Consider the following 17,149-nt stretch of genomic DNA (forward strand, 5'->3'; position numbering starts at 1 on the left):
CTGACTGTCAAGCCACCCAGGCACCCTTCAAGTGAATTCTTTAAGGCTGGTGTAGGGAAAGGCTTCCTAACCATAACTAAAAGTTCTCAGGAAATAAAATAACCCTGGGTACATAAAAAAAGCTCACATGACCAAAACACACACACACACACACACACACACACACACACACACACAAAACACCATAACCAGTCTTAAGACAAGGTACAGCCTGGTAGAAAATATTTGCAAAATATACCTCAAAGGGCCAATATCTCTAATATGTAAAGAAAGAAATGCAGAAAAAAAGAAACATTTTAAAAAAGGAAAAAAAAATACTTCACACAAAAATATTAAAATGGTCCTCAAATATTTGAAAAAATGTTCAAACTCACTCACAGAGAAATGCATATTAAAATAACTCCAAGATACCATTTTTCACCTATCAAACTGGCAAAAATATAAAACATATGACAACACAGTCTGTTCACAAGACTGTGAGGATACGGACTTTCTCTTACATTTCTAATGGGAATTAGTACTGCCTTTCTGGAAGGAATTTGGCAATACCTAACAAAACTAACACTTACTTTTTGACCCAGAGATTCTACTTCTACAATACACCTCCAACAATGTGAATAGACATAGGTACAAGGTCATTCATTGCAGCAACGTTTGTTGTTGCAAATACGTATCAGCAACACCTAAATGACTATATATGGGCTAGTAAATGAAAAAATTATGGTACATCCATACAATGGGAGTATTGGCAGCTATAAGAAATGGTGATCTCTATGAACTGATATGGACCAACTTCAAGGGCATACCTTTAAGTGAACAAAGTACAAGAATATCTATAGTATGCTACCCTTCGTGTAAGAAAGAAGGTAATGTAAGATTATGCACATGTACTTGCTCCTCTGTGAAAAAGAAATATAGAAATGATAAACCAGAAACTAAAGGAACTACCTTACAAGGTTAAGTGGGAAAGGGGTGGGAAGGAAAAGAAAATGGGTTTGGGGTTGTAGGAATGAGGAAGAATTAACACTCCTGAGCATATATTTTTGTACAGCTTTGAACTACAGTAATGTTTCACATACCCCAAAATAATAAATAATTAAAATCAACAAGGATGGTCATGGAGGTGGGACCCAAAATAGAATACACAGAGTTAACAAATAAACCTATTCCATGTGGTGCCTGGGTGGCTCAGTCGGTTGAGGGTCTGACTCTTGGTTTTGGCTCAGGTCGTGATCTCATGGTTTGTGGGATCGAGCCTTGCATCAGACTCTGCGCTGAGAGCACGGAGCCTACTTGGGATTCTCTCTTTCTCTTTCTTTCTCTCTCTCTCTCTCTCCCCCACCCCTCACTTGCTCTAAATAAAATAAATAAACTCAAAAAATAAATAAACCCATTTCAAATGAATACCACAGCTGAAAAGGATGGGGAAAAAACTAACCTATGTGTCTGTCTAGTTGTGACTGCTGAAAGGAACAACCACTGCCGTACCAACTGGACATACAGATCCAGGTATCTAAATTCCATTCTCCAATAAAAGAATCAGGTCTTCTTGTATAAGTGAGAGAAGCCAGGGTTAGGGTAGGGAAAATACAACATAAATCATGTACCAAAAAAATAAGAAGTGGGGCGCCTGGGTGGCTCAGTCGGTTAAGCGGCCGACTTCGGCTCAGGTCGTGATCTCGCGGTCCGTGAGTTCGAGCCCTGCGTCGGGCTCTGGGCTGACAGCTCAGAGCCTGGAGCCTGTTTCAGATTCTGTGTCTCCCTCTCTCTGACCCTCTCCTGTTCATGCTCTGTCTCTCCCTGTCTCAAAAATAAATAAAACGTTAGAAAAAATTAAAAAAAAAAATAAATAAAAAGTGCTCAAAACAGGACTTCCAATGGCCAAAGCTGTTAACAATACGAGCAACAAAATAAGTAATAATAATACATTGTAACCCATGGAATAAATTATCTGTGAATGCATACTGATAAATAATCAAACAAATAAATGCAGGGGCAACTCTTCTTTACAAAGGAATTCCAATTAATAAATGAAGAGAGAATAAAAGAAGTAGACCAGACATACTTTCTCCTGACACTTTCTCCACTGAGAAAGACAAGCCATTATGTCTGTGGTAGTCTTGTCAAAACCGCACAACCTCAATCAAATCATGAGACATCATCGCATAAACCCAAATTGAAACATTCTAAAAAATAAATGACCAGTGTTCACTGAAAGTGTCAAGGTTGTGAAAGACAAGGAAAGAGAAACTGAAGGTACTATCATAGTTAAAATGATAATATTTTTGGTATATGCATGAAATAAAACGTTAAATTAACTTCATCTGTTTTTTTTTAAGTTTTTATCTATTTATTTATTTTGAGAAAGAGAAAGAGCATGCACACACACGTGTGTGAGTGGGGTAAAGGGCAGCGGGGGAGAGGAGAGAGAGAGGGAATCCCAAGCAGGCTTCCCACTGTAAGCACAGAGCCTGATGTGGGGCTTGATCTCACAAACTGTGAGATCATGACCCGAGCTGAAATCAAGAGTCAGATGCTCAACAGACTGAGCCACCCAGACACCCCTTAACTTCACTTCACCTGTTTAACTTCTTGATGTGGCTAATAAAAATTTTATTTTACATGTGTGGCTCACATATTTCTATTAGAACTGCTCTAGCTATATCACCAATTAATAAATAGAGGGCAGAGAAACATTGTAACCACTGTGGGGAAGCAAGCATCAAAATCCAGATTAAGAAATTCTAAGAGGACAAACAAAACTGTTCCTCACCAATAAAACCACAAGAAGGACAGGGAGGATAAAGACCAAGAGACATGGGGGGACCTTACAGTCTAAGATTATCAGTAGATATACCAAACAACCACAACAGGAGGACCTTGTTTGGATCCTGATTTTTTAAAAATATATTTAAAAAGGAAAGTTCGTATTTTTAACAATTGGAAACTTTACATTGACTAAACACTGGATTTTGGATTTAGAATTTATTTTTAAAGTGTGACAATGGTCATCTAGTTCTTTTTTAAAGAATTCTTATCTTTTAGAAATATATACTCAATAATGATGAAAAGACAAGTCTGGTATTTGCTTCAAAATAATGGGGGAGTGAGGATACAATGCATTGGAAGGATAAATGAACCAACACTGGCCATAATTTGATAACTACCTGGTGATGGTGATGTGGGGATTCTTTATAATCTTCATCTACTTCTGAATGGTTTTGAAATTTTTCCACTTTAAAAAAAGAAGATAACTTCAAGGGACTAGAATTTTTTTTAAGTTTTTAGTTAAATTCCAGCTAACATATAGTGTAAACTATAGCGTATAGTTTCCGGTGTCCAATACAGTGGTTCAACAATTCCATGCAACACCTGGTGCTCATCACAACAAAGGGCCCCTTCCTAATCCCCACCACCTACTTCACCCATCCCCCCATCTACCTCCCCTCTGGTAACTATCAATTCTCTATGGTTAAGAGTCCATTTCTTGGTCATTTTTTCCTTTGCTCGTTTGTTTTGTTTCTTAAACTTCACATGAGTGAAATCATGTGTCTGTCTTTCTCTGGTTTATTTCACTTAGTCCCATCCATGTCATCGCAAATGGTAAGATTTCATTCTTTTTATGGCTGAGTAATATTCCACTGGATATATATGGGCTGTTTCCATAATTTGGCTATGATAGATAATGCTGCCATAAACATCAGGGTGCAGGTATCCCTTTGAATTAGTATTTTTGTATTCTCTAGGTATATAAATACTTAGTAGTGCAACTGCTGGATTGGAGGGTAGTTCTATTTTCCACTTTCTGAGGAGCCTCCAATACTGTTTTCCAAACTGGTTGTACCAATTTGTGTTCCCACCAACTGTACAAAAGGGTTCTTTCTCCTTTCTTCACATCCTCCCCAACACCTGTTGTTTCTTGTGTTGTGGAGTTTAGCCATTCTGACAGGTATGAGGCATTATCCCATTGTAGTTTTCATTTGCATTTCTGATGATCAGTGATGTTGAGCATCTTTTCATGTGTCTGTTGGCCAGCTGTATGTCTTTTGTTTTGGTTTTTTTAAGTTTTTATTTACATTCCAGTTAACATACAGTGTAATATTATTTTCAGTTGAACAACATAGTGATTTAACACTTCCATACAATAGCCAGTGCTCATCACAACAAGTGCACTCCTTAATGAGGGGACCAAAAATTAATTACTGATCTAGGAACAACCTACACCAAGAATACTGCTACCAAGACGCCAGGGAGGTAAGTAAATTTTCCATGGACTGACTACTCTAGGAGCTCCCTCCCTAGAAAAATGCAACTAGATCTGGAGATGTGCTAGTACCTTCTAGGAGTTTCTAGGTTGACTTACCAGTGAGTCAATAACAGAGTATTAAAAAGGCCATTCTAATTCTAGGAAGGACATCAGATATTAATCAAATAACCAGCAGACAGATAATATAAGTTATTGTAGTGTAACAAAGAGAAAGTACTGAGAGCTTAAAAGAGAATTCTGACCTAATTTCTGGGCTCAGGACATAGTTCTTGAGGAACAGAACTGGGACAGATGCTAGAGGAATGAGGGATGAAGGTAGGGAAGCTTTCCGGGTAGAAAAAAAGTACTTCCTTCTTTCATTCATTCAAATAATATTTGAGAGTTTATTATGCTAGAGACTGTGTTAAGTTCTGTGAATAATCAATCAGTATTGACCTTTGTTCTCATGGAGCTTACAGTCCAGTGGGGGAAAAAAATTCACAACTGAATACATAATCATAGGCTTAAATAAGTACTAAAAAGGAAAACAGTGCCACTGAGAGGAGCTCAGAAACTTGGCAGAAAGTGCAACTTCTACTAGGAACCAAAAAGAGGACAGCATAGTTGGAGAACACAGCAAGAAGGAACAAGATGGAAGATGAGTCTAGAGGGATAGGCAGGGGTCAAATAATCCAGAAGTTTATTGACCATACAGTATGGACTTTGGTCTTCTACTTCTAATGGCAGTAAGAAGCCTAGGAGTTTTAGGAAGAGTGTGTGTGTTGGGGTGGGAAACTAATACAACTTGGATTTTGAGAATCAATTTAGAAAAAGAGTAAGGAGAAAGAAGGGGTATATTATACTTAGGCAGCTATTACAGGAATCCAGAGCAACTATGATGTATGCACATATATGTATATGTGCACAGGGGGAGGGGAGACATAGGAGATGATAGAAGGTACAGATAGAACAAGTGGAAAACTACAAAGTGCTCAAGAGTTAAAAACTAAACAGAATTTGCTAATCAACCATTCAGATCAGGTAGATATTCCAACTGTGCACTGGATCTGGAATAGTCTTTAATTTCTATTCTCTAATCCATCAGAATAAAGACTGCATGTCTTACTTAATGCTATTGTAATAATTTTTTCAAAAGTGTCTCAGAGCCCAAGGACTTCTGTTCCACAGCGCATCTTGCTGGGCTGAGACTCCTTATCTACAGGCCAGCCTCTGTCCAATATCAAAGAAATATATACATAAATACATGCCTCTTCTCTGATATTAAGATGGATTTCACTTAAAATGTTTTTAAAAGGCATAGCTTAACAGAACAGAACAGTGCTGGGTACTGTGCTGAGTGCACAACCACTCTGAGATGGGTACTGTCATCATTACTGCAATTCACGATGAGAAAACAGCTATTAAGTAGTAGACTCAAGATTCAGATTCCAGAGCCTAAACTCATATAGTAAAGCTACAAAAACTTACGGTTATTCAATTAACCTTTCCAGTCCTTATTTCACTTGACCACTCGGCAGGATCTGGCATGCTGGCAGGTCTCTCTCTTGAAATTTCTTTCTTTGCTGGCCTTGCCCTGGGCCACTACCCTCAAACCACATTCAAATTAAAAACTGCTGTTCATGAGTCAGTTAAGCATCTGACTCTTGATCCTGGCACAGGTCATGATCTCATAGTGAGTTCGAGCCCTGCACAGTGCTCTGTGCTGATGGTGCAGAGTCTGCTTGGGATTCTCTTCCTCCCCCCTCTCTCTCTGCTCCTACCCCACTCGCATGCTTTCTCAAAACAAATGAATAAACTTAAACAAACAAACAAAAAAACCCTTCTACTCATGAAAAGACCATTAAGAGAGAACTACCATGTTGGAAAATATGTCTACAACACATACAATCAACTGGCTTTTATACAAAAAACATAAAGCCAATCAACAGAAAAAGTCCCACAGAAAAGCAGACAAAAAACTTAACAGGCAGGCTATAAACATGAAAAGTTGATCAACTTCATCTAGTCAAGGACATGCAAATTAAAACTACAATGAGAGTGTACTAAAGACCTACCAGAAGAGCTAAAATTACAGTGTCTAATAACACCAGGCACTGGTAAAAATGCAGAGCAAAAGAAGCTCTCATTCACTGATGACGAAGAGTATAAATTAGTACAACCTCTTTGGAAAACACATTATCTACTATTTTGAAGATACATTAAACAATCCAGCAGCAATTCCATCCCTAAATACGTATCTTAGAGGAATGTATGTGTGTTTACCAAGAAAAATGTACAAGTTTCTATGGAAGCATTACTCTTAACTGCCCAAATTAGGATATAACCCAAAAGTCCATCAACAGGAGAATGCATAGACTGTGGCATATTCATGCAATAGAATTCCATACAGCAATGAAGAGGAATGAATTCATATGCAACAACATCTGAATCTTTAAAAGTCAGAACAGCAACTGACTTAGGGGAGTAAAGGTGTTATTTACGAAGGTCACAACCTATGGATCTTATGGTCAGGACAGTGGCTACCTTACTAGGGTAATGTTATTGAGAAGCAGCAAGATGGGAAGCTTCTGAAAAGCTGGCAACATTGTATTCCCTTGACCTGCATGGCGTTTACATGGGTACTCACTTTATAATTATTTATTAATGTATATCTGCTTTATGTACTTTTATATATGTATTATATTTCACAATAAAAACACATCAGCTGACAGCATTTAAGTCAAGATTATTTACATAAAAATCCAGATTTACAACCTGTTTTGAAAAACCGGAAGATCTGGCCTGCCTTCTTCCATGCCAACAATCAGCTAAAGCTGAGCAATAGCTACACACTTCCTTTAGGTCAGCTTGTGCTCTCTGACAGCTACAGTACCCTATGCCTCCCAGCTTTCATGATTCATGCTGTCTATCTGGTCTAAAACTCACCTAACACCATTCCACATCCATCTCCGTGACACTCCTTTAGAACACAGCAACATATAAGCATGTGCATGTATATGAATTATAAAGCATACTAGCTAGAGCAAGTAAATTTAACCTCACATTCCTCACTTTTAAAATAGAGGTTATAGTAGTACCTAACAGTGTTGTTAAGATTAAGGTGAAACAATGCACACAAAACATTAGCTTAGCACTTGTCATAGAATCAGTGCTCAATATTAGGGGACTAATATTTATTACAGACACACATTTCTTGTATTTACAACTAGAATATAAATTTACTTGCCGTGGCCACTGTCTTCTGATTTTATAGACAATACAGCAGAAAAATATGAGTTGGTATATACATTTGTTTAATCAGATACTCCAAAATGTATCACTGTAAAAAACAACAACCAGTAAATAAATCTTCCAAAGTTCCTTTACATGACACCATGGTAAAGATTTCCTACAATTATACTTTGAAAAGTAGGCCTGTTTTCCCAAAAGATGTATATCACCAGATTGTGGCTTTTATTGGTCTGATCAGAGTCAGGTAAGTGGGCACCTATTAAATACACTTTAAGATGACGAATTTTAAGACCTTAGTCATACAATACCCTCAATCAAAATTAAAGACTTTAGTTTTGACTTTTGACTTTTCAAGGTAAACTTCATCTGAACACCAAAAGCAGCTTACATCTCTCACAGAGCTGTTATGTTCCAATGACCACTCACCAGGCTTATTGAATTTGGTATACAGTATTTTTCTCCAATAAAAACCAGAAAAGTCTACCCAAACGTCCCCCCCACCCAAGCCAGTTTGGCAGTTAAGTCTTCATACAATGGGATGAATTTGATCCACGAATACAATGAAAACTAATGAACTATTTGCCCACATCTCACAAAAGCCATGCTGAGCAAAAGAAGCCACGTACAACAGAATCCACACTGGAAGATTCTGTTTGTATAAAGTTCACAGGGAAAACTACAGTATCCACAGAATGCATAATTAAGTGGTAAAATTATAAAGAACAGCTAGAAAATGAGTACCACAGAAGACAAGATAGTTGTAATCTTTGGGAGAAGGAGGTTATGATTCAGAAATGGCATGTTAGGAATTCTAGAACTTATCATCGTGTACAGTATTTTGTTTGTTGCTGTCTGCTCACACTGTTAAAATGCTCCATGAGTACAGAAATATGTTCACTGTTCTATCTCCAGAATCTACAACAGTGCCTGACTCCCAATACCAGGTTCCCAATAAATATGTGTTGAATGCAGAATAAAGTTTCAAAAATTCAAATTGTTCCATAGTTCACAACTTGTCAGACTCTAAATATAACAGTAATTGCTAGCATATAGTGCATTTTCCATGTCAGTACCCTCAAGAAGTTGTAAGTATATAAGTAAATTCTGATTACTTTATAATCCTTAACCTTTTTCTCCTTTTGAGATGCTTTAACCAAACACATGCATATAACACTTATATGGATATGTCCAGATTCAATTAAAACATTTTTTAAAAATTAACAAGGAAAAACACAGAAACTCATGTGTTACAGCCAGCCCAGGCTCTAGATAGGACTCCAACATTTTCTCCAACCAAAAAAAGCACACATGATGTTATTATAAGATGACCATAAGTGTGCTCTTATATTAATATAAATCCTTTGCATCTTAAAACTTAATTACACATTTCACAATCATTACAGTATAAAGCACTTTGAAAACTGTAAGCTTCTAGAGGACAGGGATCCAAAACAAAATGTACTCAATGAATGTTGGGCTAACAACAACAAAATAGTCATTACTAAAATTCTCTTGGATTTTATAATTATGAACTGAATTGAGAGCTAATTAAAATTAATTCAGTCATCAGAAATTGTACAAACCCCAAAGATTACTAGTGGCAGTTCCAAAAGAGTGAAAATTCCTAAAACAACCAAGAAAAAATAATTTTCACTCCTTGGGAATGTATACTATTTAAGAAAACAAAAACAAAAAACAGAGGCTCCTGGGTAGCTCAGTCAGTTAAGCATCTGACTCTTGATCTCTTGATTTCAGCTCAGGTCATGATCCCAGGGTCATGGGATTGAGCCCTGCGTCAGGCTCCACGCTCAGCATGCTTAAGGCTGACTCACACTCACTAACCCTCCCTCCCTCCCTCCCTCTTTCTTTCTCTCTCTCGCCCCCTTCTCTCCAGCTCATGCTCTGTTTCTAAAGTAAATAAAATAAAATAAAAATTTTTAAAAACCAAACATAAAAAATATTTCAGCAAGTCAAAAAAGTGTTTAATTAAAGAAGGCATATGCTAACCTCATGTTCCTAATTAGTATCCATATAAAGTAATATTAACTCCTGTTTTCACATCCTTTTTGGGTACAATAAACTAGAATGATTTGAGGTCATTCATCAGTCAACTCACTTCCCAGCATTCCACCAACATGAAAGAGTTATAGGCTGTTCTAATATACACCTACAATACAAACTAATAAAAACTTATCTTTTGATCTATCCCAAAGTTAAGGGCCATCTGAGATTCAGTATTTAACACTACAAATGTAACAACCAGGGCTTTGTTTTTAAGTCTCAAATGGTGTGTTTTACAGTACAAATTTTGGCAACACTGGTTTTCTCTTGTTCTAAAGCAGTGTTTCCACGATACAGGCAATCATTTTTAAGATATAAAATGAAATTCCCTACTCATATACTCACCATACACGTCTCATTATTAACAATTTATCTGTTTGAGAAGGAATGGAAATAAAGCACCTGGCTAACCCATAAAGGAGCAACCTGAAGCTACTCTTCTCTGCAATAAATAAATTAAGAAGAACTCTAGGTCAGAGATACCAAAAGGGCTATATTTATTGCTGCTTTATACTGGAATACTGTTCTGAAACCCACCAATTTTAGATTAAATACTGTCAAAAACAAACAAAAACTTCAGAAAACTATCCTAATGCCTCACTCTTCCTACAAGATTAAAAGTTGTTAAACTAGTAAGGTTTTTCAAGACTGTCTATCAAAATTCAGAGATGCAAAGCAAGTTCCAGTCAAGTATTTCAGAAATATCAAACTAGTCATAATCAACTATTTCTTAATCTTATTTAACATTTGATTAGAAACGCTACTAATAAAAAATAACTAGCTTGTCTTCAGCAACAATGCTTAGTCAGTACTGGCTACCCAGTGCATGTGTGCGTACAGGAGCCTGGAATGAGCTATGACTGAGCAGTCAGGGGTGGGTGGTCCTACACACGAATTTACAGTCAGACTAACAAGTCTTCCAGCAGACTGAATTTTTACCATGTCAGGGTTATATCAAGAAATGGTTACATTTACAAATTTTCTCCAAAATTATTTTTTAAGAGGTTTTCCTTAGTAGCATGGTGATCTGTCTTATTTATACTGTTTTATTCTTAGAACTGTACAGAGTTTACATTTGGTCTCTAAATAGAAAAAAAGATTAAAGAGCAAGTGAAAGTCAGAGCCAGTACATTGTCTCCAGGATTGAAAAAAACGAGTGAAACTACTGTAATCTTTTTCCTTCAAACCAAACAGAGAACAGTACTATCTACACTGCATTGCAGCCCTCAAAGCCACAGATTGGTTTCAAACTCATTATTTGTTGGCTATAGATGTCTGATCTCTGTCACAAACTGACAGCAATCAATGACAGCATAAGTCTTTCTTAAATATAAAATAAAGGTTGTAAGATCCTAACATGGAAACATCAGTATTTAAGAAAAGAAGGAAAAAAGGGCCTTCCTAACAGTGTAGTGGAATCTGTGCCATTACACAATCTGAGAGAAAAGGCACAGCATGATTTGAAGTCACTGTCTTACAGAGCTGTCCTAAAATGCAGTTAAAAGTTGTAAATATAGTCAGGATTATCAACAAAGAACATAAATTAAAGTTTTAACCATAAATATCTAAAATGCTAACATAAAAAATTAAAAGCCCTTTGCCTTAAGCACTCTAAAAATATTCCTAGTAAAAAATATTGTATAAACTTAGGATGTCCAGAAAAATACTAATACAGTGAAGCTCATTAGAAGTTGGCAGGCCCAAGTGAACTGTCATAAAGTGCAGTGAGTTATTCCTTTACTTTTAAAGCAATATGCAGCAAATATGCATTGATGAATAAATACCAAAATTAAAACTACATCATACCCACCACTCAGGACATAATTCCTACCCATAAAGACTAATTTCTACAGTTCTTAACTTTGAAATGTGCAGCTACTAAGCAAAGTACATTGTGCCTTACTTGATACAATAAATCAATTCCTAAGAAGAAATGTAAATAATTTCCACACTAAACTATGGTAGAATTTGAGAGAGAACCAGAAGGGGGGAAAAATACTGTCCCTGAAACATAATGGAAACATTTAAGCAGCAAAATCTAATAAGCATAAATGATAGTATAATCTTAAATATTATTGCTTCCTCAAAAGTGAAACAGCTTGAAAATCCAGAAGCCACTGCAATTTCCTTCAGCCACTTTCTGTGATTCAACCAATGGAAATGTTCCTAATAATTATTCACACCATTTTCTTACATAATTAACTCCGTGATGAGACAGAGAACCACCCTCAAATTCCTGTTTTCAACTTTAAAATAATTTTCTTATCAGGCACACTAGTAATTCTGTGTGCAATTCAGATGTATGTTATACATATGAAAACCTTTTCCTTTATTATTTCTAAGTTAATGTCACATACGACGAAGCCCTTTCCAATTCAGGCATATTTTTTTAGAAAGTATCCTACACTTTCTTCTAGTTTTATTATTTATTTTATTTGCTCTTATTCAAACACTTGAATTTATTTATTTATTTAGTCTATGGTTTAAGGCAGAGAACTACCATAAAAAAAAATTAAAAAATTAAAGATAACCAACTGACCCCGCACTATTTACTGAATAACCCATCTTTTCCCAGGTAATCTACAATGTTACTTTTAACACATACATATTCTTTTAAAAAAATTTTTTTTTATTATTGAGAGACAGAGACAGAGCATGAGCATGGGAGGAGCAGAGAGAGGAGGAGCCACAGATTCTGAAGGAGGCTCCAGGCTCCAAGCTGTCAGCACAGAGCCCGATGCAGGGCTCGAACTCACAGACTGCGAGATCATGACGTTAGCCGAAGTCAGACGCTTAACCCACTGGGCCACCCAGGCGCCCCTACCATATACATATTCTTAATTTTCCCTCTTGCTGGATAAGTGATAGGCAAGTTACTTTATCTGTGTTTCAATTTTCTTATCCAGAAAGTGGGGATAATAGTAATGCTCACTTCACAGAGTTACTCTAGAATTAAATCAGTTTATTTTAACCCTTAGAACAATACCTGACACATTAAATGCTGACGATGATAATCACTAAAAGCTTATAAATAAAAAGCTGTTCTTGGATTCTGTGGTTCCACTGTCTATTCCTGAGCTGACAGACCGTTTTAAATTCCTCTGAATTTATAACACATTAGGTTTTCTAGTAGGACCTCCTTTTTCCAAAATTTCATAGCTATCAATCATTTTATCAGATAAAGTTTCTCATTAATATGTGAAGTTTTCTATAATAACACAATGAAATTCTATTTGGAACCGTATTACATTTATATGTATATCAACTTCGGGAAACCGATATATTCTGTAATACTGACTCTCCCCATCTCCCTCACCTAATTTATTCACATTTTATGTCCTTTAAAATACATGTAATTTACCAACAACTGTTATATTTATTCCTAGGTGTGACCTTTTGGGAGAAAAATTTACTGGAATTTATCAGAATTTTAAAAGCACATTCCCTGTGACCCAGAAATTCCATTTCTAAGGATTTAACACACTCTAACATTCACAGATATAAAAATATAAAGCTACTTAGTACAATAGCAAAATCCCCCAAACAAGTTAAATGTCTGTCATTAAAGAAATGGTGATCTGCAGCGTATTCTTGGGATATTATTACAAAGAATATAAAAATCACAGGTACTTGCTTAGAGAGGAGTTCTACAAACCACTCTGCTAAAACAAGAAAACAAGCTGCAAATTAATGTCTTGTTTTTTTGCTTTTTTTAACTGAGGGTTAGGGTAGGGGAACAAAAGTATCACATGTAAAGTATTAAGTATACAGTCTGGCTTGTAGTAGCATTTCAGTCACCTTAAGAAATTAAATGCGACTCAGTGAAACGGCTGAATATTCTTTCATTTCACCTATTTTTTTATGGCCTGCCTTGTTGTATAAAAGATTTTGTGGTAGTCTCATAATACAGCATTTAAAAAAATAAGTTTTCAACTCACATTTTACTCATAAATATTTAAGAATACACACATCCCTACAGTGTGTAGGGATGCTTTTCAATATACCATAAAATCTCAATCCCATAACTCGGAGGAAAAATATTATTTCTTCTAAATCATCCTACTCTAACTTGAAATAACCTTTTTAAAGTGTGTTGTCTTGGATATCAAGCACCAAAGATTACACCTCAGGAACAAAGTGACATTATGTCCATTATGAAAACAAAGCCTTTCCTCCTCGGAAAGGAAACCCCCAAAATGATAAATAATGTGAACTTATTTTAAAATCAAAGCAAAATTTTGCTTTTTATTCTAAGTTATTGGCTCAAGTTTCATCTTCAGATTGTTCGTCATCAAGGTAAGGTCATAAAGGGGAAAATTAAAGTTTTCATAGAGAAAGAATACTATATTCCTTTAAAAAATATACCCACTACTAAGTATAACCGGTAACTTCTGCCTCCCAGAAAACAAGGTCCTGAGTTCAGAAACTTCAGGGCCATATCATACGTTGTTCCAGATGCTACGAATAAACATTTCCAAAAGAAAAATAAATACATAAAACCACTACCTGATTAAGTACTTCGATACCGTTTGAAGTAAGGAGTTGATTTTAAATGAGAGCGATTTTTACTCTTCAAATTTCTGTATGTCTGTAACTGTTAAAAAGAGCAGATACTACTTTATGATGAGAAAGATTAAAATGTACAAAAGGAAAAGAGGATTTTAACGGAATATTACTAACTTCAGCTTTCTGATGTAACATACACGTTGGTTTCACAGCACTGAGAAAAACAGCATACTTCAAAGCACGTGTAAAACTTGATAGGAAAAAGTTACTTTTCCGCTGCACCCACAAGTCTTTTTTATTTTTTAGACTTCATTTCATTGTCCATTTGTAGGAGTATTTTGTGTTACTTCTGAAAGTTTAATTCAAATTAAACTATTAAGAAGTGTTAAGGAGTTATTTTTTCAACGCCACCTCAAACAAATGACACCGTGAAAAAAAATTCCAACCTACTACACACAAAACACTGTTTTGCTGTCTCAATGTCTTATCGGCTGGCGCGCGCATACCACGAAGAGTGACATCAGATCGAAACTACACGGTTTCGCCGGTGACCAACCACTCCTCCAAAGACAGCAGTTACCGGCTGGCTGGAGGTAGCACCCCAAACCCCGACCTCCGGCCCGCCGCACGCTCGCGTCGGGTGTCCGCAGGACCCACTCCACGCACAGAGTTTGCCCGCGCAGGACCTGTTGCGCGTCCCCGCCCGCGGAGAGCCGGAGCCAGGCACCGACGCCGGCAGCGATGCACCTGCCCCGGACAGCAGCCCGGCGCGCCCGCCGCCCCCTCCTGGGCCCCCGCCCGCCGCCTGCCCGCCTACCCGCGGGGCTCCGAGCGGCCCACTGCCACAGTCAGCCCTGCCCACCCGCCGCCGCCCCCGGCGCCGGGGCAGCAGCCCGCGGGGAGGAGGGCGGGGCGCGGGCCCGACGCCCGCAGGCGGCCGCGCTCGCTCGGGATCGGCCCTGACGGCCGCGGAGGCGCTCACCTTGGCGGCCGCGGCTCTGGCGGACATCTTGTCTCTCTCCTGCGCCGCGCGAGGCTCCTCGGACCCGAAACTCCGCGCCACCAGCCCGCCGGCTCCTCACGCCACGGACCAGATAAACATCTCCCGGGAGCGAGCGGGGCTGGGGGCGGGGGCGGCCGCAGAGGCCCGGCCCACGGGGAGGGGACTCAACTCGGACAAAAGTCCGGGAAGCGCCCGCCCGCCCGCCCCGCCCGGGTCTTCTCCGCGGGGCGCGCCCGGCCGGCGCCTCTCTCCGAGTGCGGCCACTCGCTCGGCCTCCCGAAGCTCTCACAGCCCGGACACGCCGGCCCCGCCTGTTCGCCACTCGGCAGCACCGAGGGCCTCCCGCCGTCCCTGTAGCCCGTTCGATGGCTCTTTAGAAGCCGGCTTCCGCACGTAACTTCCCTGGAACCAGCCGCGGAGAAGGGATCCAGCGTCGACAGGCTGAGCCGGCGCCGGCAACTGCGGGTGGCCACGCAAACCTGCCGGCCCGGCCCGGCCCGGCCCACTGAGCATGCCCGGCTGGGAGGGGCGGGGCCACCATGGGGGTGGGGCCAATGTGGGGGCGGGGTCGCAGCGGGGCGGGGCGAGCGCCCAGCGGCCCGCTTCCTCCAGGGGTCGGACCCCAGTCGCGGAAGGAAAAGCCCAGTTTCCGAAGTACTTGGGGGCAGTTTCCGCTGGCATGCGAGTCTTCCTGTTTGTTTTTAATCAAAGGTCCGGCAGAAATCGCCCCCGAGGACAGAGGCCCTGTGTACCAAAGCGTTTTCGACTTCTAACAGAGACGTGTCCTCTTGCCCCTCAGCAAGCCACCGTGGATCAGCCCCCACGCAGAAAGGCGGCTGGAAAGGCTGATACAGCAAATACCTGACAATAGTTCTTTAACCTAGTAAATATCGATGGTCACAGCCATCACCACATGCCTGGGCCTTGCTGCCCCACTGAAAGCAGAATGCGTTTTTCGGTAAAGCATGTCCTGGCTTTCATCTCTAGGGCGCTCAGAACACGGTCTAAATAATTGCTCTCATTCAAACCGATTGTGCTAACTAAAACTGGGAAGGAGGTCATGGGCACTCCTGGGCAAGCTAAGAAATACTAGAAAGAACTGTGGTATCATGGTCCACCCACATTAGGCCTGATGATATATCCAAAGTCTTCCTTCTCTCACCCTTCTAGGCAGGGATCTCAAAACTTTATTTTTTGGCATCCAAAATGCTTAAATTCTTAGTGGCAAGTGAAGGGATCAGGCCGCCCTGCATTTCTAAAGCCAGTTCTCCAGCTCACGTTGGGCAGACAAGGAGGTAAAGACTTGAAGCCCATGGTCCAAGTTAAATCGGCCACTGCATATACTTCCCACAGTGCTGACCGCCTTGCTACACACCAAAGGATATGTAAGAAATCATGTCGATCCTCACTTTTCTAAACTTTGTAAAATGTAAAGCTCTCCACAAATGTCCGAAATTCTTAGTAACAATAAATAACATTCAAAGTATCTAACATAGTGCCACAAAAGGTACACAAGAAATGGGGAAAAAGCATAAACACCAGGTTTTAAACGATGGCTTTCTGTTTGTAACTTCAACTTATGGAAAGATCAAACTTCTCTTAACCAAGAAATATCTGTATATCATACATAAATATCTACCCAGATTATAAAGTAACCTTTTCATATATTTTGCAGCCAAGCTATCTGAACTAGAAAAAATATTCTGCAAATCAAACCCTCATTCTTTTCTTTTTCCCCCCTGCATAGAAATGGCTGAAGTCACTTTTATTTTAAACTTATGGTGTGTGTAATTTTTTTGTTTGGAGGCACAGTATTATTTATTCTTTTAAGAACTGTAATTAAAATGTACTCATGAGTAACCACTCTTTTTAAAAAAAAATCTGGGGAGTTTTTTTATAGTAATAAAATACCTTTCATATCTTCATTACTTTTACCATTTAATTAGATGTGCAATTCACATAACCTGCCTAGAATTAGGCATTGTGTCTTCAATAGCACTTAAACCTAGAGACATACCTAAAAATGCACAGAAACTCTTTTTTTTCTCGTTTGTCACTTTTCATCAAGTCTCCCATATATC

At 38.9% G+C, this 17,149-nt stretch overlaps 1 protein-coding gene across 1 annotated transcript in view; it reads right to left on the bottom strand.

Annotated features, from left to right (window-relative positions):
- Nucleotides 1-15,172, bottom strand: part of TJP1 (tight junction protein 1) — a 107,533-nt gene extending 92,361 nt beyond the window's left edge. Inside the window, exon 1 of the mRNA XM_047086813.1 lies at nt 15,048-15,172. Within this exon, the coding sequence (XP_046942769.1) occupies nt 15,048-15,074 (27 nt within the window). The 5' untranslated portion in view covers nt 15,075-15,172. The remainder of the gene's footprint in view (nt 1-15,047) is intronic.
- Between the last annotated feature and the right edge of the window lie 1,977 nt (nt 15,173-17,149).

Source organism: Lynx rufus, unplaced genomic scaffold (genome assembly GCF_022079265.1).
Source record: "Lynx rufus isolate CCGP_SWC_20201006 ecotype Redwood Valley unplaced genomic scaffold, mLynRuf1.p SCAF_21, whole genome shotgun sequence".
Classification (NCBI taxonomy): Eukaryota; Metazoa; Chordata; class Mammalia; order Carnivora; family Felidae; genus Lynx; species Lynx rufus.